The sequence below is a fragment of the Colossoma macropomum genome, unplaced genomic scaffold, assembly GCF_904425465.1.
Source record: "Colossoma macropomum unplaced genomic scaffold, Colossoma_macropomum, whole genome shotgun sequence".
Classification (NCBI taxonomy): domain Eukaryota; kingdom Metazoa; phylum Chordata; class Actinopteri; order Characiformes; family Serrasalmidae; genus Colossoma; species Colossoma macropomum.
Genome location: NW_023494804.1, coordinates 28,834,836 through 28,861,622, shown reverse-complemented (window position 1 = coordinate 28,861,622; position 26,787 = coordinate 28,834,836). Strand labels below are relative to the sequence as shown.

Genomic DNA, 26,787 nt, shown 5'->3' with positions numbered 1-26,787 from the left:
TAATGGGGATTTTAATGTAAGACCTACAGTACTGTGCAAAAGTCAAAGACTAGCCTTCATTTGTCCAATTTCCAAGTAAAAAAGTAAAAATTATTTATTATAAATTATTCAGGAAAGATAAAGACTAAAGAAATGTTGCCAGCACATGGCAAGTAATCTCAAAATCATTCAGTGATATTGAGGTCTGGACTTTGGGGTGGTCAGTTCATTGTTCTGAAAACAATGGACTGACCACCTTCTTTGTTTGATTCTTTTTAGTATTTCCTTTTCTTAGTAATGGCTTCTTGACAGGTACACATCCTTTCAGATTCACAGCTTTGAGTTGCTGTTTGCTATCCGGTGTCGACCAGAGGAGGATGGGTTCCCCTTTTGAGTCTTGGTTCCTCTCAAGGTTTCTTCTTCTTGCTCTTAGGGAGTTTTTCCTTGCCACTGTCGCCATTGGCGACGCTCTTGGGGGCTTGGACCAGGATTTTTCTGTAAAGCTGCTTTGTGACAACACCTGTTGTACAAAGCGCTATATAAATAAACTTTGACTTGACTTGACTTGAGTTGACTTGAGTTGTCCTCTCACAGTGGAAGGATGGACAGAAACACCTGTGGATTTTTTCAGATCTGAGGCAAGAGTAAAGTTTAAGCTTGAGCTTGAAGTTTTAAACAGTGTTTATCTGATGGTGACAGTTTTAGTGTTCGGCACAGTTGTTAGGAGTCCCATTTTCGACTTGACTGGAAATTAAATAAATGAAGGGTGGTCTCTTCAATTACTTACACTGTATGTTGATAATGCTAATGATGAGTCCGGTAGTGATGATAGAGTAACTGTAAAAGCATAATATTGATAATCATGGGTATGATAATTTGACACTATTACAGACATAAGACAGGGAGGCCAGTGGGTTAGTTAGTCTGCACCTTCAGGGTCAAGGCATTGTTTCCCAGAGCACTTGCTCAGCGAGAGGGAAATGAGAGGCAGATATTATGTCATGGCTCCAACTCACTATAACAGTTCAGAGTGTAGCAACAGCTTAATCAATCCAGCTGCCACTGCCATCATAATCCACACTCTACCATTCAAACCCATTTAGCCAATTACAAGCCAAGCCTACTGCTATCGGTTTGGCCTCAGAAATCGATTCAGTCTCATTCAGTCTCGGAGACTTGAACTCCCCAGAGACTGCAGTGCCTGCAGAAAGCCTGGATCAATAGTTCGCACCATTACAACACGCTATATTCCTTCATTACTGGAGGCTCCAAGAGCTCATGTAGATGTTTCATAAAAGCCCCTGTTTGCTTAAGGGGACAGCTGGCCACAGCACCGGGATGATCCCAGGAGGAATGCTCTCTATAAACATATAAATCACTGTATACAACACACATACACACTCTATCACCTTATGAACTGATGTTCAGGCAGGTTGGCCCGACCCTGCAGGTGTCTGTTAAGCGACAGGTTGGGTGGCTTTGGTTTAAAAAAACAAAAAAAAAAGAAGGTCAGGTCAAATATTGTCACAGCTTTAAGAAAACTTTCTATCTCTGGAATGGAAACTTTACAAGAGAAGGAATATTGAATATATATAACTGGGCACAATCAGAGACTACCCTTTCCTTTGAGTTGACTTCTCCCAGTGGAAGAACAGACAGAAACACCTGTGGAGATTTATTTATTTTTTTTGGATCTGAAGCAAGAGTGGAGCTTGAGTGGATCTCCTACGTGTCAAGGATGTAAGCTTTAGTGCTGTTTATCTGACGGTGACGGTTTTGGTGGTCTACAAGGTCTTATATGATTGTTAAGGACTCTCATTCCTTCTATAGCTCTAGCATTTTTTTGATCTCTGGTTTTGGAAACTTGCTTATTTTTCTTCTCACTGTCCCCTTCATTAAACAAGTGGATTATCTTATGTCGAATCCTCCTGAGAGATACCTATTTGACCCATTTTAGATGCTCATAAGAAAGAAATGTGAAGGCAGCTGAGGTGTGTTTGGGTAGTTGCTTTTGTGAAATGTTAGGGGAACAATGTGAAGGACAACATAATGTCAGTGACTTTTGGGAACAGCTTTTGTTAGGAGGACACAGATGTAACTCACTGATTTCAAGGTTGGAAGGATGGAAAAGTTAAAAAGGCAGTAGAGTGCACAAAGATACAGAGTGCACAAATTAAATACTAATGGATTTCATATTACCCTTCATGATGGAGTCTTTGTGTAATGTTCTGTTAAATATATGTTTCCTGCTTTTTCTGACTATGAAAAATGAATAACTTGTACATAATGTTTTTGCACAGTGCTGTATATAATACTTTATATGGATCATTCTAAAGATTGGCTCAAAGCGAGTGTTAAAAAAAAAAAATGGTCTTTCGCTTGACCAGCCTTGATAATGTTTATCTTAGTTGTCATGTAAGGATGTGCAGTATGGATTTAAGTGCGAGCAGACTTTAATAACTAAAATAAGCTAACAAAGTACAAAGTAACTAACTACAAGATTTAAACAAAGAAACACAAAGAGCAAACAACACAAGGTAGGGAAAGAACAACTACATAAGACAAAGTGACAAGTAGACCACACAAACACTAACTAAAACAAAGGGCTAGATAAAGGTTACAACAAATGGGGAACACCTGGGGGAGGGAGGAGACAGAAACTACAGACAGGTGAGGATACTAATGGGGAAGGTGGGGAAAGGGCAGAGCACAAGGACCAAAACAAAAACACAAGCACATGGCAGAAAGCACATGGCTACAAAACAAAGCAAGAAACAGACACAGGAACAAGGAGAAACCATGACATCAGTAAACAAATGATTAAACTACCAAAACAATCATAACACTACTGAAAGTTTTAGCTAATTCTGAGCATAACTCAGCCAGTACATAACTAGCAAACACAGCTTTGAACAGTTGCACACACATAAAATCAGAGAAAAAAAATGAACACAACAAAGAAAAGAAAGATGACTTATTTGCAGAAAATATGTGTTTCTGTAGTGACAATTCTGAACGTTACACACTGATTTGCAGACTTTGGGCCATATTTACTTCAAAACAATAGGATCTAACTGCTCACCATGTGGTCATGATGGACAGGGATGCAGTCTCACTTCCCGCTCTAAAATGCAGGGGTGTGGCTAAAATAAGGCTTCATCTACAGACAGAAGTTCTTTGTATTTTGATTGTAAAATGAAAACATGGGACAGAATGATGATAAATCCACATCCTTCAACTTGACTTTAAAATAAATAAAAAAGATCATTTAAAAACCAACATTAAAAAAAAAAATCACCAATAATATATTTTCACAAGTTGAAAATAATTTAAACCATAACATAATCTCTGTAAATATCTAAGGTCTGAATACTTAAATGTTTTTTTAAATACATTTATTTTCTGTGGGACTGCAGTTTGGATTAAGTTGAATGGTCCATGCGTTGTATATATTTGATTTTAAATACAAAATCAATTTCAGAAAGACTTTCCACTGTCTCTCATAGCGAATATGGCTTGCTAGATGTGACATTTAATTGCTTTTTCACTGAGGCAGGCAATCTGCTAACACCATGCATTGATAAAGCACTTGTGTTGTCTCATTTTCATCTCTCTAGCCAGAGGCCAATCAACATTATTAGCATCTGGCATGAACATGCCGTCACGACAGTGATTACTTTGCCCTAAAGCAATCCAGTGTTTACAGCTGAAGTTGGAAGCACTACAATAGTGCTCCACATACGCACAATCCATAAGCTACTGCATGTTTCACTGGTTCGCTATATTGCCTTGCTGAGCGGATTAGATAGACAGATAACAGGCTTTATGTGGAAAAGCTCTTGCGTAGAACAACATGTCATATCTACGAGGTTTAGACAGTGACGCACAAGCTGGAACGTTTTGTAAGTTCTTTTGGCTAAAAGTGAATGACTTTAGCTACATACAATGAATGTCAAACATAGTAACTGCATAAGCAATCTGGAAAAACTGTAAGATTGAATCAGGCAGCGGAAATGTCTTCTACCCTCTATTTCAGTCTCCAACACCTCATTTAGGAATTACACACACATTCACACGTCTTTGTTTTTTTCTTTCTCACTATAATGCTCTCTCGCTCGCTGTATGTGCGTGTGTTTACTGTGAGAGCTGAGGGATTCCTCGTCCTGAGAGACTTATTACAGAGAGATGATGATGTAACTCCGTGCGTGACTCATTCGTCTCAAAGCGTCTGAGCTCAGCTGCACGTCAGCTGTAACCAGGGGAAGACTAACTAACATTACTTATGTAGGTCGCATTAAAAACACATGCGGCTCAAGCAGACGCTTTCCACACAAGCGCTTCAGTCAGGGACGTGCAGGTCCACCATGCTTCTGAAGAGAGCCTACAGTCATTTTAGAGTTACGCACAATCATCCACTATATGAACGAGCTGTTTGGAGCAAATTATACAAACTGCCCAATAACAACAACAATGATTAAGGTTTGCATGAGTAAATGTGTGTGTGATTCCGTATTTACCTCTTTCTGGGTGTCAAATATCATCTGGACTATGAGAAAACATGAGCACTTTAACACTGTGTGAACACTTTGCTGGTTCTCAATTAAAAATGCTTTTACTAAACAATACAGAATTTAAATGAGTGAAACAGAATTCCTTTTCGGATGCTGAGATTATTGTTAGAGCTAAATTAAATGAAGCACAAACGCATTTACAGTCCACTCACAAAAATAAATTGTTTGCAGGGGGGCATTTCCATAATGTACGCATTTTTGTGGACAGGATTTTTTATACTATTTTTAACAAGAGAGATATGCTTTGCTCGCTATTTTTGTTCACTGGACACTTGTCTTGTGCACTCCAGACACACTTTAGTTGAAAATGACAAACAAGCAAACATCTTGGTCGTTTTGAAGGAGGAATACGTGGCTGTAGTCCTTCACAGATCGAAATCATGGCATAAACAAAAAGCAGTGAGTAGTCCATATTTTGCTTTTGTGCATAGCTAAACTACAGTGATCAGCACAGCAGTGCTGCTGGAGTTTTTAACACCTGTGTCACTGCTGGACTAAGAATAGTCCACCAACCAAAAATATCCAGCCAACAGTGTCCTGTGGGCAGCGTCCTGAGACCACTGATGAAGGACTAGAGGATGACCAACACAAACTGTGCAGCAGATGAGCTATCATCTCTGACTTTACGTCTACAAGGTGGACCAACAACAAAGGGGTGTCTAATAGAGTGGATAGTCAGTGGACACAGTTTTTAAAAACTCCAGTAGCACTGCTGTGTCTGATCCACTCATACCAGCACAACACACACTAACACACCACCACCACGTCAGTGTTACTGCAGTGCTGAGAATGATCCAAATAATGTGGTGGTCCTGTGGGGGTCCTGATAATTGAAGAACAGGGTAAAAGGGGGCTAACATAGTATGCAGAGAAACAGATGGTCTACAGTCTGTAATTGTAGAACTACAAAGTGCACCTGTATGGTAAATGAAGCTGATAAAATGGACAATGAGAGTAGATACAAGTTGGTGGTATTAACGTTTTGAACTGTTACAAAACTAACCCTGCAATATACAACAAAATGTAGGGCGATTAAAAATGTTAACATACTGTTAATGTGGGTCCTGGGCCTGGGCCAGATACATAGCAGTTATAGTGGGATTTTATATCTTTGAGTGACAAGTGCAATATATTACTGCCACTCGGCCTGTTATGGAGTTTTGTTTTGGATGGAAAAAGCAACAGCTTCATCATTTTACACTATCTAGCTATGAACTTACAGAAACAAAGACTCCTTTAAAGCAACCCACACATATCAAGTCTTAAATAAAAATAAATAGTTACAGTATTAGTGAATACTAAATACTCAGTCATACAGTCCCATGATGCATCAGATTGAAAATTTCTGTCCAGAACTGAAAGCGGAAATCAGGACATACTGGGCCAAAATGTTTCTTTTATGTGTGTGTTTGTTAAATTTGGAAAAAAAAAAATCATGAAGACGATCATGAAGAAGTAGGACAAAGTGAACTGACAATGAATAAAAACATGTCTATTTCTAAACCGCTTATCCTTCTGGGTCACGGGGAAGCCTATCCCAGTGGTCATTGGGCAGAAGGCAGTATATACCCTGGACAGGTTGCCAGTCCATCACAGGTAAATAAAAACAGTTAACATAAAATTATCCTTCTAAAATCACTGCTGTACAGAGTGTACCCAATGTCCTTGACCACAGAAAACAGTTGGTCATCCAAAGCAATGAATTTCATTATTTAGTTATGTTTCGCACTTTGGCACCATCATTTGTGAATTAAAAAAACTGAAGCCACAGGACTTCCTTTATTTTGCATATTAAGCAGGATGGGATATTGTGTTCTGAAATAGTATTAAACTCGTAATGGAGAAGTTCTCATGTGTTGTACATCCTCTTGATACTCGACATGAACAGAGATCACAAATTGCTTGTCTAAATAGCTCCACACAGCCAAAATTTTCACTGTTGATCTCCTGTTTCTCAAACTGTTTGAACAGGTCTGCACTGACCAGTGCAGGAGAGTGATGAGAACAAACAGCATTTGTAACCACTATTTCTCATTTTCATTAGCATATAAATATTTGTTAAGTGAATTTTAAACTTTGTTGTAGACCTATTTAATTTATTAATTTTTTCAGCCAATATTTTTGGCCTTATTTCTCTTGGCCCAAAACCAAAAAGTGCCTCAATTTTTTTCAGTGGCTGAAATTTCAGTGCTTTGCTACTGTTAATAATAGCAACGTATTAATAAAACAGTGGGGTTCAGCAGTTAGGCTTTCACTTCCCCTCTGTTCAGCACTGTATTGTTGTGGCCTGGTACAAAACGACCCACAGCCCATTATCAGTGTGCAGCATGGTGGCTGGGACACTCTGCTATGAAAAAACCACTTTTGGTTCTCTACTGAAACATTTTTAAAATGATGTACAAGTATGAAGACAGTTAAAAGAACCACTATATAATGTAAAGGTTCTATACCAATTAAAGGGTTCTGTTAGAACATCCAAGTCAAGAACCATTTAGAAACACAGATCTTTAAATAAAATGCAAAGTCAATCAAAAATATCCTACACAGACAAAAACGTGTGTGTGTGAGCCTCAGTAGCTTACGGTATGCTGGTCTGCATGGATCACTGCGAGTGCTGTCAGTGGAGTGGTTGCTGGAGACGGAGGACACGCTGGAGCTGCGGACAAAGCCGAAGGCAGCGAGGCGTGCTGGGGGCAGTCTGGAGTAGCCAGGGGGCCGCAGACCTGATGAAGCTGGCTTAGGCAGCAGAGACTTAACAGCCAAACTTGAAGCTGTTGCCTTCCTCTGGTCTGAAAGAGGGAAAGAGAAGGGTTTAAGTAAACTAAGCCAAAGAATGTCTAGTAAACAGTTCTTGACCAGCTTTCATTTACAGCCATGATCACCATCCTTCCTCCTGGAGAATGTCCCACCCCGCAGGGATCTAACAAAGGATTTTAAAAGGTAATCAGTAGCCTGTTTATGCAGAAGGTGTAACAGAGCAAAGAACATATTCAACATGAAAATTATTGTTAAGGTTTTGACTTCAGTTCATATCGTATAGCCTACATTGCAGTAAGATTTACAAAACCAAATTAAGCCAGTATACAATGATCCTGCATACAGAATGAACAACAAAAAAGGTGTATGTTATTTTTTGATTGAACATGAACATTTGATGGTAAAATCTGCATTTCTGTCATCTTGAAATTAAGTTTCTCAGGTCTTGTAGGCTGTAAACAAGCAACATCCTTTCTGTTATGACATTCTAGTCAGAGGAGACACAATAAAGTCTCAGATTTTGTCAGGCTCAGACAGAATTCAGACACTCACAAACCACACTTAGGTAAAAAGGGTTTATTGACAAAGGGAGTATCCAAAATCAAAGTCAGCCAGTCCAAGGTAAAAAACCAATACACCAAAACAGTAACCATGAGGAGAGTCCAAAAGGCAATGTCCAAAAACCGGAAACAGGGTCAAACCAGAAATCACAACAATACTGAGAGGACAAGGCAAAAGGCAAGGTTGAAGAAATCAAAGCAAGGTTCACACACAAAACAGCAGCCAGACAAATGACAGGCTCAGTAAGGCCCTGAATACAAAGGCAACACTTCACAATGTGCTAAGCTAAAGCCCAGGCTTATATACTAAACTAACAGGTAACCATAACAAGGAACAGGTGTGAGTGATCAGTAGTCAGCTGAGGCAGAACGTTGGAGAATCATGTGAGGAATGTTGGTGGTCATGTGATCGGGAGTGGGGTTCTGGGTAATGGAGTCCAGAGGCAGAGACAGTGGGAACAGAGGGAAGCATGACAAATTTCACATAATGATAGAACTCTTAGTACTTTTAGAAGCAGATGTGCAGCTTTTGGTTATATTGTTGCTAATCTCTGAATGCAAATCTTATTTTTACGAAGTGATTAAACCACCTAAGGGTCCACATAAACAGGCTACTTGGTTCAGGTGTGATAGACTAGGGTCAGCACTAAGCACAGCAGAAATGTGACAGTACACACATCATATAATAGAGCAGATCGGACACCCATGTCTTAAATGCTGCACAAAGAAATTTTCCCATCTATTTCTTCTGCCATCGTGTAACACAAATGGAACCATAAGAATACAGCCTATTGTTTGGTCTTCTGTTGGCTAACCAATGCATAGGATGAAGATGCATATTTAGATGCTTTTTGAAACTAACTGTAATTTAGAAGTAAAGGCTTTATACATCCACCATAATGCAGCCTAACACTGCCTATGTGCCTACACACAGACTATATCAACCCAAACACTATCGTACTAAATAGTTTGTTCAAAATAGCAACGGCAACGTTGATTGCGTACTAATTTCACATGCTGTTTAGTGAAGTATATGTGGTTTCAGATGCAGCTGCAGAACACACTCGCCACACAACTAAAAATCTCTGCACGTCCATCTCAGTGCGAGCCTGTGAGAGTGAGCAATTGAGACTGAGAGAAAGAAAGAGAGAGAGAGAGAGAGAGAGAGGGAGAGAGAGACAGAGAGAAGCGTAATGACAGGACTTAATACTTCAATTGATGGAATGCATTGAGAGTGAGACTCAACCTGATGTTTTAATGCCTGCTCAAGAGTACCAACCGGACAACGGACCTCAAAACCGGACACCTGGCAACCGTACACTTAGCTCGTTAACTAAGTAGAATTAGCAGATACAAATGAACAGCCCAACTCCAGGGCAGTGTAATGTTACTTTAAGTATGTTATTTAGACTATCGATGCTAAACATTGGGATAAAATATGACCTATTATACGCACTATTAAACGAGTGTGCACGCTTGACGTTTCCAGTGTACACATCCTGAAGGCTTTGCAACATGCGTCGATACTACATTTGATCACTTGCTGTTAGTACATGGAGTTAGTGCAGTTGTTTGTATGTTGGCTGCATAAGCTTTTATTGGTCTCATCTTGGTTACTGTAAAAAAATGTTATTAAATAAATCACAAATGACAGAATGACAAATGGCTCACATAAGCTGTTACATACACAGCAGCATCACTGCGCTTGTGTTACATTACCTTTCAACAAAAACTGTAAGTAATTTTTTATTAGGATGCATTGCAGCCATGATTTCGGTTAGAGCCAGTTCAGCTTTAATTCTGGCATGCAGCTGAGCAGTGAAGAGCCTCTGTGCACACACAGTCCTGCTCTGCAGCTCCTTAACTGCTTATTCCAGCATGAATTATTCAAATATCAGCATTTACTAATAGCACAATTTCATAGAACAATATATGATGCCTCCCACACCCATCAGTGCTGCTTTTCCCTACAGAAGCTATAACACTGTTTATATGCCCTAAGTGATTCAGATACAGCAGTGTCAAGGTTGGTCTTGTCTACAGTTTAGACTCCAGCAGAAATGAAGTTTTCTACATGTAAGATTTGCTTTGTCCTGTTATAGTCGGTGTGTGTTGGAATGGGCTTTTACTCAATGTACAATGATAATCACAGTGATTATGATATAAAGAGAAAAAAATTGCTTAAGTTTTAGCCTCCCCTCACCTCCTCTACTCTCTTTTACTGTCTCTCTCTCTTTCTCTCTTTAAAGAGCCAATATGATGGAAAACTGAATTACACTCAGTTTTTAAGATAAAGAATAAAGATTTTGAAGTAACATGTAAACACTACTAACGCTCCAAAAAGTGTCATTCACTTGTAAGTCCACACAGTCCATACACAGAAACTACCCCAAAACAGCTCGTCTTGAATGCACTGTTTCTGTGACATCATGACAACCAACTCATTTAAATATCTATACCTATTCAGTCCACAGTAGTCCAGTTACACTGAAGCTATAAGGAATGTTCTAGCCTGGATTGGTTTTTGAATCAGGCACAACACAGGACAGCCAATAAGAACAGAGCTGATCTACATATATCAGTCTTAAAGGTGCAGCAATAAAAAGAGGTTGGATAATAGCCAAGTAAAAATGAAATATGATTTTTGGCAAAGTAAACCACACATTTGTTACAAGTGAACCTCAAAGGAAAACATAAAATGCAAGAAAACTGTAGGATTTGGGCCTTTTAACACACAGAAATTGTAGTTTTCGTATGTGATACAACCATGGTTTAATTCTATATGAATAATTTTTCACTCGTATCTCATTGAAACAAGTGGAGAACTTCTGCTGAGGCACCGTAAACTCAACAAGCAAGCATCTAATCACACTAATATGAAGAAGAGAGAGCAGCCTCACAGACATGATCTTTATCCGGAAACAGCTCTGCTGGCTTTACATTTTATTACATTTTATGTGCAAAGATTTCATTTTGAGGCAGCTGTTTTTGAACTGTATAGTATTTGTTGCTCATCAATTTAATGCAGCATAACTGGCTGTATCATGTTCAAAGTCAGGGACAACGTCAGGTCTTTTGAGTGATGTTTATTATGATAGGCTATTTCATTAAAAATAAAGCACTGAAAGAATTTTTTTTTCTCATGTACTTACCAGGTGTTACAGATCTGTAAGGGGTTTTAGAGAGTAACTTTTTGACTCTAATGCTGCTTGGACCACTGGATGTACTGATGCAGTAAGAACCTGCTTTTGTTTAAACCGAGAGGCTGACTTGATGACTTAGTTTCTTAACTACAACTAGACTGATCAGCTAGCTAATGGGCTAAAAGACAGCTAATAGGTTGAACAGCTCTTCCACTAATATCATAGGCTTTGAATGAAAGTACTTACAATATGAGTCACTGTAAATCTGCAATCTAAAAAAGTAAGAATATCACTTGAGTGTCTTAAACACCTCTGTCCATGTTCTAGTTAGATCTGCCTTAAATAGCATCAAATCCAGGCTGATTCTCAAACAGCTTCCTGCTCCCTATATAGTGTTCTATGTAATTTATGAAATTCAGGCTTCTACGTCCATACAGTGTACTTTGTTTGTCAAGTGTGGAACAGTGCACACATGGCTGAATCCCAAATGACTATTTATTGGAGCAAGAATTTTAATATGAAGTGGGGAGCCATTTGAAATTGAGCCCCAGTGTGGGAAAAAGGACGTATAACATTAACACTCAGTGGTAAATGCAAATGGAAATTAGCATTGTTGTTGTGGTGGTCATTTGGTGAGCAAAAAACACTAATAAAGTGAATGTTTTACATTAAATAGTGTTATATTATGATATGTTTATTCTCATATGACAAAAAGTTAAAAGGTTCATGAAATTACTAATATACAATGATTCCCATCCTCTTTCAGCAGTCCTTTGTTATTTAACAACAATAATACAAGGAACTATATTTCTTAGTGGAACAACTGTTTATCTAGATTATTATTAAAACAACTCAAATGATTTAATAAAACGATGTGTATTTCATCATAATTTTGGTTGTTTCTTATAAAAGGCTGTGTGTTTTTTGATGTACGTTATAGTGATTTCATCAAAGGGAAATGGGTTTTATTCTTCTTTGCATCCTTTACCCATGTTAAAAACACTAATGCACATCCTCTCATGGTTTACTGCTCTAATTTTGTAATAAGATGTGTTTTTGAAAATAACATTTTCATATACTATAGCAAAATAAAGTTAAGAACTCCACTTCTAACGGTTAAACACTCAACCCTCTGGACCTCCAGCTCTATGACTTCACTGCAGGCTGTCTATGGGAGCCAGCATGACAGCAGCCTTCAAGCTTAAAAAACTTCTTCTCATAAAATTCTCCTCAGTGTGAGTAAGTGAGAGACACCTAACTTAACGCCTGGCCCTCTCGCCCTCTCTCTGGACAACCGATGGCGAGAACACAGCACGGAGCTGCATGGAAAGCAGGAGAATCAGTGAAGCGGATCTGGACACATATAGGCATGCACCACAGCCGGTGGGGGTAAATTTAGGGGCCCACCCTGGCCCTGCATGAGGCAATGATTTGGGGCAGCTGGAGATAAAGCACCTCTGCTTCACCTCCCCACAGGCCACAACATTTGAGCACTGCTGAATGCATTCTGAATGAGCATCAGAAAAAGGACAGAATTCACTTTCTCTCCTCTCTCTGCCTCTCCCTCTATCTATCTATTCCTCTCTCTGTCCCTTTCTGTCATTCTTCATCTATATTCTGCATTCTACTTTCACATATCAAAGATTTTGATCTTTTTACCTATTAAAGAGCCCATGACCTACATTTTTTGGTATTAAATTTTTCCCCTTGATGTCCAGCTATGACATAATTTTTACATGACCATTTTCCAGCCTCTCTTTATCCCATAGAATTGGACAGGATGTGTAGTGTGCCTTTAAGACTGACAAATGTAAATGACCTCTGTTCTGATTGGTGGCCCTGTGTTGTGCCTCATTCAAAAAGCAGACCAGGCTGAAAAACTGCTTATAACTTCAGTGTGCATGGGCGGAGCTAAACTGCTGTAGGCAGAATAGTTAAAGTAAAAATAACAAATTCAACACAAGCTCTTTTTATAGCTTAGTTTCCACATACTTTGCCATATATGTATGTTTTAAAACTTATATATTAATGATTACATTAAAAATGTAATAAATGATGAGAATTTAGTTTTCCACAACACTTTAATATCGTCATGCTCCTACTATTACCATTTCTAAAATGGAAAGGAATACTTTCTATCATTACTGTTCTACAAAATTTCATTTTTACATCTACATAAGCATGATACATCAGTGATACTGACTGAAAAAACTGAGAATTAAGTTCAACAAACAAACACAACTAAAAACATTTAGTACAGTATTTTAATAGCACTGTAACTTTACAGGAGAGGGCATTAACATTCTTTACTTATAATGAAAGACACTGTAAAAAGATTTTATCCCAAGCAGTTCCAAGGAGCATTTCTATTAGTCCATTTGTTAAGAATTTTCAAACAATCTATAGGGCAGATGCTGTACTTAAATGATATAGAAAAATAAAAATAGAAAAAATGGAGATACAGCAAAAATATAATATTTATATAGTTTTTTTTTATATTTTTACATTATAGGTTAATTTTTATGTTTTAGTTATTTTAATCATTATCCCCCTTTTTCTGTTTTAATGATCTTATGTTTATCTTCAAACGTTTTATGACATGCACTGTTTTATTGTTTTATTTGCAAAAATAAAGCACTGAAGCACTTTAAGCTGCATTTTTATGTATTAAAGGTGATATATAAATAAAGATGTTATTATTAATCTTTCTTTTTTGTTTGAGAGATGGATGGTGAAGACATAAACACACACACACACACACACACACACACACACACACACACACACACAGGGCCATCAGGGTCTTTAATGAAATTGCAGCCAGTTTTCTCCTTGGAGCGGGGGCTGTGATCATTAAAGATAAATGTGCTCCAGCCTCCTTCCCCCATCTCTCTCTGTCTCTCTCTCTCTCTGTCTGTCTCTCTCTCTCTCTCTTTCTCTCTCTCTCTCCCAGCAGACTAGAGAAGAGATTGATGTCTCATAAACATTCATTTCCAGTTCTCGTGTCACAGGCCTCTGCCATCCTAAATGAACACACAAATGATTCATATGCCATTGCTCTTATTTTCGTTTTTGTCTCTCTTTGCAGAGCTGCGGATTTAGAGACTTTAAGCTGGGGGCAATAGTTTTTTCAGTCATTTCCTGGAGCCTACAATAAATGGGGTACCGGGGGAGTCACACTACGTGTGAGTATGTAAGTGAGAGAGCGAGAGAGAGAGAGAGAGAGAAAGGGAGAGAGAGAGAGAGAGAATAAGACGGAGAGAGAGAGAAATGCTTTTTTAATTACGGACTGAAGCTAAGGAATTCATTGATTTGTCACTGAGCGTTAAATTGCATGAATATATTATTTTACAGCTGCAGTTTCCCTGCCGCAATGATCATTGCGATCAGACAAATACGATCATTTTAATGAAAAGAGAAATACTGATACATAAGGTTAGTTTTTTGTGTGAGGGATGAATAATGCAAGAATAAACAACTGTACATAATTAGCACTCAATATATGTACTATGCTGATAGCAATATTATCACAATAATAAAAGGGGAAATACTGATTTAAAGCTTTGTTGATAAAAACATAGAGGGAAGATTCTGAATAATGCAGAAAATAGACACAATGAACAGCCAGCATTCAATATATTCAATATAATATACTCACTATATATGTACTATGCTCTTAGCATCATTTACAGCAATTCCAGTGCAGCTCAAGTGTAACAGGTTCATGATTTAAATACTGAATCAGCTGCAATTAATTAAAAAAAATAATGTGGCCAATCATGAACTGAACTTAGTTTCCTTAAGCTTGAACTGCTTCCCTCTGTTTATTCTAAAGCCATATGTCAGCTTGTTCATAAAGCCTGAACGTTTAAAATTCCAACACCTTTCTGATCTCCTTCGGAAAAAACTTTTCTGACAGAGTGTATCACAATAACCAGGCTGCAGGTTTATATTAGAGTGAGGGAAGACGTTACTTGAAGACATTATAGCCTTGTTCACACTCAGTATTAACATCTGATCAATGTGATCCAGTCATGATGATCATATAGTCATCCAATCCAAAAACAGCACATTTACACTAGCCCTTTTCAAACATAGCTTCTGCATTCAGGATCTAATTTCCCTGAACAATATTTAAACGTTTAAATTGAGAACAGCATCAGAGCACAGCAGGTGGAGCTTATATAGTGTATGCTGTGTTTAACACTTTAAAAACATTTTGCAATGGTGCTTCAAAGCATTTCAGACATTTGAAGTTCCAGAGAAACTAAGGAAAGAGAAATAAACTATTTAATTAGGAACAGGGCAACAATCAAACATAAAAAGTAAAAAGATGTTAATAAAATAAGACGATGTCATAATTGCTGATATCCAATCAGTTACTTGTTAAATCGCACTCTCACAGTGCCAGGTGTGATCTGGGGACAACCATAAGAAATTCTTGGCTAAACATGGACGGGAATATTAGGGTGGGTACAAATTTCTAAAGCAATTAAGCACCTCTTGAACGCGAAGCTTAAAGTAGGGGGCAATGCCTGCCTGTCATTAGCCCAAAGTAATGTAAGCTTGCTCAGCCAAGGCGCTGCAGAAAATCTCCCAAAAAGCATAAAGATTTGTGTCACAAATGCGTAGAATACATTAAATGCAGTAAAAATAAACATTACATCTTGCAAGAGAAAATAGTTCCATTAGCTAATGACTGCATTTTTGGTTTGTGTTATTGACTGCGCTTAAAAAAGCACAGATTAGAGGAACTTAGGGATCATTTTTAGAGGAGCCGTACACTTGCACCAAAATTTAACAAGTTGTCCCATGATGTGCGATGTTCTTTTGATGATAAATGCAGTTGTCCTGTGTAATGATACTGATAATATACTCAGAAAACTGTATTGTGATGTAATGTATCGCAATAACTACAAAATATTATATCGCCCATGTAAGGCTTTTTCCTCCTCATATTACTTCCAAATGCTACCGTGTCACATTACCAGAGTATGACCTCTCTGGCATGATCCAATATACTGGACGGTCTCATTGACTACTGTGTATCAGCACATTAACATGGAAAATAATCTTAGCATATGCATCACTATGCATGTTAATGTGTGCTGTGCCACTGTGGAGTGAAAGAGCAGGCCAAACGGGCAAATACTGCCTGGCAGGCAAACACTGACGTTGCTTAAGCATTAATTGCTTTGCACTTCAAAGCTTAGCAGTGCCTCTGAGCCAAAGAGCATGAGAGCCCCATCTATATGCCACCACGTGCATTCTGGTGAGGGCATAACATGATAATGATGATATGCAGATACGAACATTTGCCCCACTGTGTGAAAACGGCTGGTAGAAATGGTGAAGGTGGCTGTGGTGTGCCATTAACTCTCAGCATGCTTGAAATAATTCACAGTATCACCTTGCCGATATGCAGGCAAAATCATCAGTGCCGTGTGGTGCCTCAAGTTGAGGATTCAGTTGAATCCTGTCATGGGTAATAGCCCATCTGAGCATATTTCTTCCTCTAGCAACTTAATATTAATGCATCTTACAGCTACATACACCCAATCTGTTTCTGTGCCATCAGTTCCCTCTCTACCCAATTTTTCCTCTCTCTCCTCAACCCTCCCCCTCCATATTTCTCTCCGACTTTTTCCACATCCTCCCATTTCTTCTGCCGTCTCTCAGGAGTAGACACAATTCTTTGGAGAAGATTCAAACACCTCCATGTTAGATCAGTTCAAAAGTCATTTCCAATTAATTTCCCTATCGTTTTCTCATTTGCAGCTAAATCCTTATTTGGTGCATTGCAGTGGAATTGCAAAGGCATTACCTGAAGGCTCTGGAGGGCTTTGAGTAGATGGGGTCCCTGATGGGGTCACTGATGAGGTCGTTGGGGGGGTCACTGGTGCAGTCACTGACGGGGTCACTGCCTGCACTGGTTGATTAAGAGCCAGAGGTGACTTCTGCCCTGTGAAGATTCTGCTCTTAGCAGCAGTGGATGGAGCCCTATTGACAGCACCCAGACCAAGCTGCGGTCTCAGGGTTCGAGCTGGCCGGAAAATAGCCCCTGTCTCCTGAGTTGCTATCTGGGTTTCCGAAGGAACCTCGGCTCCACAAGCAGGGGGCCCAAGGGTGGCTGGAGACCTGCCAATCTAAAATGAGAGGAAAGATGTAGATTAAGTGTTTTAAAATGAACTTTGTTTAGCTCAAAATCCTAGAACATAAGCAGTCCAGAAAATCTGTCAGAACATTGTCATACTATCTATATCCTGAAGCTCTCTAAAAGTCTCTTAAACAGTAAAAATACTTTTGTAAGACAGTTGAAATATGAAAACATTAGCAGACAGTTTAGAACATTCAAGCATCACCTTTTTGCACCTGATTACTATTACTCTGAGATGGACCCATTAAAAAATAGTTCAGCAAAAAATTTAATTTGTAACAAACACTGGAAGTCAATAGTCACCCAAATCCTTTCTGTAATACATCCACAACACTTCTCTCAATCTGCATCCAGCTCTTCATTAAGGTTCTGCAGAATGGCCGATGTGGTCTACGACACAGTATGACACTGTAAACCATAAAAATAACAAAACTTCACCATGTAGCTAATAGCTGCAGGCAACAGGTGCTGTGCCAAATTCTGACTCCCCTTCACGTGTAATGTGGTCATGCAGGCATAAGGACGTCACAGATTATGTTTGTAATTTATGTCATTTCTATTTATAAATAACTGTTAATCTTTATTTCTCAAATGGATGAAATGTGTTTTTAAAAAAGACACAAAAGAAAATGCAAATGTAATCAAATCTCTATATGCCTGTGTGATGGATTCTGTGGGGGAGTCGGAACACCTGTTACCTAAAATGCCCATAGTGTTCAGATACATGGTGAAATTTTATTCATTTTTATAGGTCACAGTAAGTCATACTGTGTCCTAAACCACTTTGACAAGTCTGTGCGTCCTTAATAAAGTTAATGAAATTTGAGTAGCTTGAGCGAAGTTTTGGGGATGTATTAACAGAAAAGTTAATAGAGCCACTATTGGATTCTATTGTTTGTTAGCAAAATTAGTCTCATAGCTCAAGCACTACCGTACAAAGCAAAATTTGGACAATACACCTTTCCTGATTGAGTACTGTGGTAAGGGGAAATTTGTGTAAGCATTGTGTAATCATTCGTAATTCATTTTCTCAAAGTAACATGTCCCCAACCCAATTCTATTCCAGGTCAGTCAGTCACTTACTTGACCTTAAGTGTTTACTTTCAGCAAAATGAAAATCAGTGACATCCAAATCATAAAAAATGAATTTGGACAGAAGCCTACTAACACCATAACATTCCACATCGTATGGTGTGTAAAACTTCTATATTCCATTAAATTTGGTTCATACAAATGCAGTAATCACAGAATCAGTATATAATTACTTCCCCTGCATTCCAAGATGAATGAACTGTAATACTAATGTGTGAGTTGCTCACCCCTGTAGGAGGGTACTTGCTGCTCAGAGAGCCATAGAAGCTATGTGTTCTGCCCGTGGCTTTTTGGGGCATTGTGTGGCTGGGAGGCTTTATCCCCGACACCATCAACCCAGGAGATAAGAGCCGGGCCTTCTGCAACTCCTGTCGATACTTGTCGTACAGCAGATTAGAGGCACTCAGCACTGGAGCTCCAGCTGACTCCCCTGATGCTGCTGGTTTGGGGTTTGGAGAAGAGGTGCAGGCTGAGAGTCTGGTAGGTAGTGAGGAGACTTCGTAGGGGGCTTCTAGGGCCTGTGGCTTCACCTGTGGGCTTTTGCGTATATAAGTGATGATTTTGGGGCGAACACTTTTGGGCTTTGGGGGGCACTTGGGTGGAGAAGTCGTCTCAGTAGAGCCCTGCTGGGGTACAGTGTTTTGGACACTTGTGTTGATGGTGGTTTTGACTGGAGGTCTTAGGCCAGAGCTGTACCCTTGAGAAGCACCATAGCCTAGTTGAGGAGCTCGAGCGGGCACTCGGGTCCTCACAGGTGACATTGGAGGGCGTCTCTGAGGAGATCCTGTGGTCTTGGGAGAAGGGGGAGTAGAGGGTCTGGTAGGGCTGCTGTAGGCTCTGCGGTTGAAGTGGTTCTTCCTGTCCAGGGGGCTGGCAGCATGCTCCGCAGACCCTTGCCTCCTGAGAATGGAGCCAGACTTGGTACCGGTCTGGCTGGGTTGGATCCCTGAGCCTGAGCTGAGAAACTGAACATTGCTGTTGATCTCTGCTGGCTCTTTGGGGTCAATAGGATGGCTGCTGGCTTTTGGACCTGTGCTGTCTGAGGAGCGGAATGGACGCTGTTCTCGCATGGCCTCTGTATGTCCTAAATGTCCTGAGGTTACCCTTTGCTCCGTCTCGGGAGAGAGCGGACGTACAAGCTGCCTGCGAGAGGGTGGTACTCTTTCAAGGTTTCTCTGGAATTTTGAGGAAAGACCATTCTCTTGCCTACTTTGTTCCTTGTCTGCACTTCGGCCTTGCTGGTCTGCCGGATAGTTGCCATTCTCTGTACTTGATCTATGAGGTTCCTGAGCAATTGTTGTGGAATTGTGGTTCTGGTCCATAACCCTGGGCTGCTCCCTGCTTCGTGTCATAAAGATTAGGGACTGCTGTGTGGCTTGCTGCTGGATCCTGCACTTGTCTGAGGTAGGCTTGCTGGGCAAGGAAGAGGGAGGATGTGTGCGTCCTGCGCTATCAAGGGCACTGGCCAAGCTTCCGCTGAGGCTGCTGACTGCTGAGAGGGTGGAGACGAAGACATTGTTCTCTGAGCCGCTGCGTGCCTCTCTCAGGCTCCTCTGTCTCCCAGACCGAGAGACGGAGGTCCTGAGGTCCAAAGGCTGAGCAGTTTGATCTACATCCATCTCTCTACTGTGGTTGGCGTTTTGGTCTGTCCTTGGAGAGTCACTGGCAGAACCAGGGGATACAAGAGCAGACTGCCTCTGACAATTTTTCTTTGCTCTTTCTTTGCCTGTATCTCCCTGTCCTCCCTGTTCTCCTTCCTTCAAAAATTCTTCCAGCTCCTGACACTCTAATAATTCAAACTCCTCCAAATCCGGGTCCTCACTGTGGGCATGTGTGCCCCAAATTATAATCCTCTCCTGGGCACTGCTGTGGGACAGCAGGGGGGGTACTGGACTGTCACCCTCAGTGTGGCTTTCTTCCATGGTGATTTGGTTGGCATTGGCATCTCCGTCAGGAGGGAGAAAAGGCTGCTTGTTGTTGTTCTTTATTTCCTCGTGCAGGCCATCTTGCAGGTCCCCTACCTCCTCTTGCACACTCATGTTGTATAAATCCAAGGTTCTCTCTTACCAGTTCCCCAGCACTGCTGGATCCATTAAAGGGCTCTTTCCCCTCTGACCCTGCGGGGCTTTCTGTACAGCCGTGGAGCGAAACCCTAAAATCTAATCTCACATCTTTTCTTTCCTGGGAGTGAGCTGTAAGTTCTTTTCTCTTCTCAGCTGGACATTGTCCTTGATGACATCATATTAGCAGAAAAAGCCTTAATCAGGAGCTTCACCAATCCCAGTGCCTAACCGTGCCTGAAAGGAGACAAATAAAATTAGAAACAAAGGACATTCATACACTCCACACAGTGCAGCGGGAAACTATTCACAAACACAGCAGAAGCAGAAGAAGCTTACTGAGCTTTATCCTTGAGGGTTTACTTAATCTCTATCAAGAAGATAAGGATCTAAATGCCAGCAATAGACATTTCAGAAGGAAAGAAAAATCCCTGTTTGGGTTCTTGGACAGTTTTCTTGTTTACTGCTATCATCAAAACCTTGTCTAAACCAGTCTTGGTGCCTTTTTAGAAGCATTACACAGAATACTAAAGTCACTGCTTGACTATTGGCTACCAAACAACTGTGCAGCGTGGTTGCTGTGTGGATAATACATAGCATCATGTGACAAATATGGTTTAAAATGGGACACAGATTAAGTCTTTGTAAAATGTCAGTCTAGAATATTAATCTATGTCTTAAATAACAGTTATTGGTGTTATTGAGTTATGCAGCATGGAAGAAAGTCTGTGGTGTTATCGCCCTGAAGAAAAACAATGGAAAAAAGCACTACTAAACCAAATGATAGCATTTAGCTTGTCCTTCAATAGGTTATTTTTCCAGACTACCTTGTTGGTTTCATGGAATTGGCTCTCGTAATGGAATCTGATTTTCACATTTTAATCCAGTTTAGGCCTCCTAGTTAGGTTGGCCCTGGCTATATATTTCATTTCTTTCATTCAGGTCCTTGCAGGCGAAGTATATTGGATATGGGGAGGTCAACTGGGTCTACAGTTATGATATCAATGTATTTTGCAAAGAATGAAAGATGATTAAGAGCCTGTAGGTTTTCATTAGAGGATTCTAAGGTTTTATATATATCCAATTGATTCTATTTTTTAGAGTCTGTGAAATGAAAGTGAGGGCAAGGAGCTTTGAAATTAAATAGCTTTCCAATCCACAGAAGCTTTTGGCTTCCTCACTTAATAACAGATGGCGGTGTCTCCTAATTCAGTAATTAAATTTTCAGATATCCACGACAGTTATATGGCAGAACGGGGAAAGCAATTATAATAAATGAAGATTGATGAACTGCATAGTAGCATCTGAGGGTAAAATTTGTAGATGGAACATTTCCTTGTGTGCCGAGATCTCCCTGTGGGCTTAGAGTGGGACAGAAAGAGGAACAGCAAAGAAAGGCAAATAACAGCGAGAAAGGCTTTGTGATAGAGCTCACTGCTCACAGGGGGAAAACAGCAGACAGCAGCGGGGGTGGTGGTGGGGTTAGGAAGGTACGAAGAACGAAAGAAAAAGAAAAAACATTAATCAAAATAGATTTTAAACCATGATAAAACTTAGACTGACACCAAATGCTGGGCTCCAATCACAATATGGACTAGCTAGAGCATGTAGAATGCAAAATATAGTTCATGTAGAGAAGACAGGAACACAAAGCAAGGACAGTAACATTTTCCCTGCAGGGGGCTTATACCATGTGCTGGTCATGCTGACAGTGTGGGTGGGCTGAAGCTTAGGTGGGTTATAAGCGAACACAGCATGGAACAGATTTGTAAGCTGTGCAGAGAAAACGAATGATGTCCTGAGAGAAAACCTGAACGATTTCCACTTCTACACAGCCTCGCTATTTATGTCAGTGGGTTGATTAATTAAGAAGCTGCAGTAACATGGCAGAAAGCTGGATCCACACATCTACACCCACTGACTCATCCGTCTAATGACCAGAAGGCCAGTTATAGGCTAAGCACACTCCAGCAATTCGAAGAAAGTGAGCCAGTAGAGACTGTGGAGACTGACAGAATAATCCATAATAAAGCCATTTAAATAGGAAACGATCTTGACTACAGGTATATTGATATTGCAGCACACAGCAGCCAAAAAGCTCTGCTCCTACAATACTGCAGGATGAGAGGCTCTTATAAACAGTCACACGTGTGAACACATACAGACATGTAAGCACACATGGATACTGACAAAACATGAAACGCACATTGATATGTACATAGCAAATAGGACAAACAGGACCACCTCACACACATACACACCCATGACACACAGGACTCTGCACTAAACACTGACCACTTATAATTTATTTATACTACCTCCTGCTCAGTTGCACAGCATTATGTTGCTCTTTCACTTTGCACATTTTGCACCTTGCACTTTACTTCCAACAATGCCATGTGTACATTGCACATTTCATATCTTCATTGTGTTTACAGTGTATATTTCATAGATGGATATTTTGTTATTTTTTTCTACAATATTGTTCTTTTATTTGACTGCTGTTTCTTATTACCTTATTGCTTCATGTGAGCGGGCAATTGTCCAAGCATTTCATGCATGTGTTAGGCCTAACAACAAAAGGTTTTAATATCCGTGCATTTATTTAGCCAACAAGGTGTTAGCTTTAGGTTTGGAGCAAATAAACAATGTCATTGTCTTTGTTGCCTATTGCATTAAAGAACAACTTTGGCTACTAACAATCCTTAGTCAATTTAGCTGACGGTTGTCAATTTCTCACTCATTAGTCAACAAAGCTATCGAGCCATAAAAACGGACAATGAACTAGAGGTTTGCTGATTCACAAAATTACTAATTTAGTTCAATGAAATACAGTTGTGTCTTGATTTGATACATTTTTTGATACAGCAAAAATAAGGGGTGACTGAAAATGTGCCATAGACTAATATGTTAATGTTTCAGTTTATTAGATCATTCAACAAAAAATACAATATTTGAAACTAAAGCTGTGCTTCATATTGTCTTAATATGTTAGTCAAGATTCAATAAGATATGCTGTGATACAATTCAACATAATATAATACATCTCTATTAGGAACAATGACTTGGATTGGTCGATTCCAGAAATTCTGGAATAAAACTAGACTCCAACAGTCGAAGACACGAGATGGGAATCGATGGAGTCCCAATTTCACACATACTTCTTAAGTGTGAACACAAGAAAGTTTGCCAGTAAGATTAAAGCAGCAATTTACCTGCATGAGCCCTAATATAATTATGCCTAAAATAACAAGATGTGTGAACAGAATCCAAAACAATTTGAGAAAAACAACAATCTCTTGATTATGGCTTTCAAAGCAGAACATTTCCATGACGCTTTTGTTTTTAAGGTGTTAAATTTTCAGATTTCACAGTGAAAAACATCTCAACCGCTCAGGATAAGTGGCAACATCCCTAGACCCTGCGTGGCTATGACTGTACATAAGAGATGCAGCACTACCAGCAAGTTGGAACATTATGGAAAGTTATTTTTGTTTTTTACCATATAGTAAACCATAGTTTTTCATATTGTCCAAAGTAAAATATAGCCAATCTAAGGATGTGTGAGTGGAAGGATGCATTCTCTGAAATCACAGAATCAACTCTTTTTGGGATTGACCTAGCTTTGCTTTGTTGACAAGCTTTATTCAGGGATAAATGCTTAAGTTACAGCTAGCTAGAAGACATAACAGGGCCTATAGCACAACAACTGTCTGCTTTCTATTGTTTTTACTATGTTTTTGCCTCTAGATCAGCAACATGTATTTCACTGGATTGTCTATGTGTCAATCACTGGAATTGCTGATGTCACATACAGACAATAATTGCTCATACTTCTGTAGTAGAACCACAATTGCTTAGGCCTGTGAGCCCTTTCCATTAGTAATACTTTATTGACAGAAAAAAGTGTCATCTTGCTATTGACCTTCAGCTTATGTCAGGTTGGAGTGTGAGAACTCCGGTCATGTTCTCCAGGATTACACCTCACAGCACATCATCATGTCTCAGCTGAGAAGGATGACAGGTCTGTGATTGGTTCGCTTGGCATTTAGTTAATGTTTCTAGTCACTCTCTCTCTAAAATGAGTTCCCCACACACACATTCCATGACTCACTGCTCACTTATCATTCACTCTCTAATGGACTCTCTGCTCAAAACTCCCATTTTTAACAGGTTGACACCTTGTGTCTTGTCGCTGAGTAATGAAATAGTCTTTTTACTACAACTAGATATTTGCACTTTGTTTCTATTAAAGAAGAAAAGGTCAGTTTCCTGTTTCCGAGCCCCACATCACTGATGAGACATGCTGAAAACCCTTCATTCAATCCAATTAAAGGCAGTTATTCTATATTTGTCCTGTTAAATCTGTCTTTTCATTAAAAGAATCCTCAACCTAATCTTTTTGTGCTGCAGTGCACAATCGATTACCATGGACAATAATTGGGATGATGTACTTAGAAGAGAAGAGAAAACCCAATGATTCAAAACATGCTTCTCTTCATTGTCACAAAATCTCATTTATCCAAAACGGCAAATTTTCAGAGCAAAGGAAAAAACATTATTCACCTATGTTAACTAACATTTATGTAAATGATTTTTTGATAAATTTGGTTTATTAGTGATTATTATTTCAGTCATAAACATAAGTAAAAATCACTAATAAGCAGTTATAGTACATGAATAAAAAGTACAATAGTGAGCTGTTATATGTGACGAATACGAACATGTTCAGTGTTAACTGATGGAAAAGACACAGTGAGATCAGTAACCAGCAACACCTGATCTTTAACACTGTAGATGAATGTTGCCTTTTTATTTATGTGCTATAACACATAAAAAAGTATAACAAGGTTTTGTCCCAACAGCGATATAATAACAGAAGCCAAGGGGCAGCTGCTAAATTCCATCAGTAATTTTTACGCAGTATATGAATTGCTTCTGGAATATTCCAGTAGTTGCTCTTTTCTGTCTCCAGATCTGTACAGTTAGATCTGTATCAAGAACTTGTTATCGGGAACTACTTTTGTCGCATATTTCATACTTTCATTCATGTGACGTCTACTATTAGGCCTGCCACAATTATTACATAACTGCCTGATCACAATTACTCAAGCTAACTGCAGTTATTTTCTATAATTTATACCTTTCACAATTATATGATCACACCAAAAACAAACAGTCCAAATTTGGTGTGCTTTCATCTGTTGGGCTGAGGCAAAAAAATAAAAAAAAAACAAAAAAACCAAAAAAAAACAAAACAGAAAACACATTTGCTGAGACACATCATTAGTCTAAACAACAACAAAATTTATCATTTCTGACTGGTGCTGTAACACTGTTAGAGGGCAGCGGTGGGTAATGGATGTTTATTTGAGCTGTTTCTGCCATCAGTTGGAAGTTTGGGAAGTATTGACAGCTATGAAGAAAGATAGCTAATCAGCCAATTTGGCCACTTCAAGCTTGTAATTTTATTGTCACATACAATAAACAAGTAAAGACATTTATATTGCTATTCATGTTTATTTATATAGCTATTAACTGTTAGCTTATCTTCTATAAGCGAGTTTTGATCCAAAGTGTCTTCTGTTCCTTTTAAAGTAAAAATATGCTAGAGCGGATATCGTATTATGTGATCAGTTATTTCTACAGGACAGTTAGTAAATTAAACTTGTTTTCCCATGCTACATGAACATGCAGAAACATGGCACTTGCAGTCAGCTGTGAATTATGATTATAAGTGAGACTACCTGAGAATGAGACCACAACACATACGGCATTTGTATCAATACGGTGCATGCAGTATAATAAAGTGAGCTGACAGCACAAGTCACGTGTAGCGTTTATCTCATGGTAGCACTCATGTTGAACTATGTGAAGCTTGAAAACAAGAAGTTCGGTGTTTGCATCTCAGGTTGCCTGCTGACTAAGGACACAGCAAAGGCATGCCAGGAGAGGAATGAAAGGGAGGAAAATGTACCTAGAGACCAAGCTTTGCTGTAGTTAATCATGTACTGCCTTGCAGCTACATACATACACACACACACACACACACACACACACACACACACACACACACACACAGCAATCCAACTGCTGTTCTAATATAAGAAACATTCACAACAGCATCAGACATATCTGGGGGGCAAAGGAGAAAAAGGCCTCTATTCAATATCGTTGCTCCTCAAAATAAGTACAGGGGCACAACATATCCCTAAAACAACATTATACATGTAGTAAAGCAGTATGAATCGATGTCTTAATATAAGCAATGTCAGTGAAGGGTACTGCAGCACTAATAAAACCTCAAGTGCACTGACAGTGTTAGTCTCTTAAGTGATTATGAATAGGTTAATTCAGCTACCTATTCTGATTAAATTAACCCCTTCTCACAGTAGTCATTAATTGCAATTTCTGCCAGTTTGAAGGACGTGCCTCAGTTTTTGCACTATGCATTGTTTATGCTGGAGA

The 26,787-nt window shown here is 39.3% G+C and overlaps 1 protein-coding gene across 1 annotated transcript in view; it reads right to left on the bottom strand.

Annotated features, from left to right (window-relative positions):
- The window catches only part of mtus2a (microtubule associated tumor suppressor candidate 2a), a 115,832-nt gene that overhangs the window by 44,514 nt on the left and 44,531 nt on the right, over window positions 1–26,787 (bottom strand). Inside the window, exons 2-4 of the mRNA XM_036595775.1 lie at window positions 18,487–20,556; window positions 16,835–17,156; window positions 7,133–7,339 (exon numbers count right to left, since the gene is read on the bottom strand). Of these exons, the coding sequence (XP_036451668.1) occupies window positions 7,133–7,339; window positions 16,835–17,156; window positions 18,487–20,298 (2,341 nt within the window). The 5' untranslated portion in view covers window positions 20,299–20,556. The remainder of the gene's footprint in view (window positions 1–7,132; window positions 7,340–16,834; window positions 17,157–18,486; window positions 20,557–26,787) is intronic.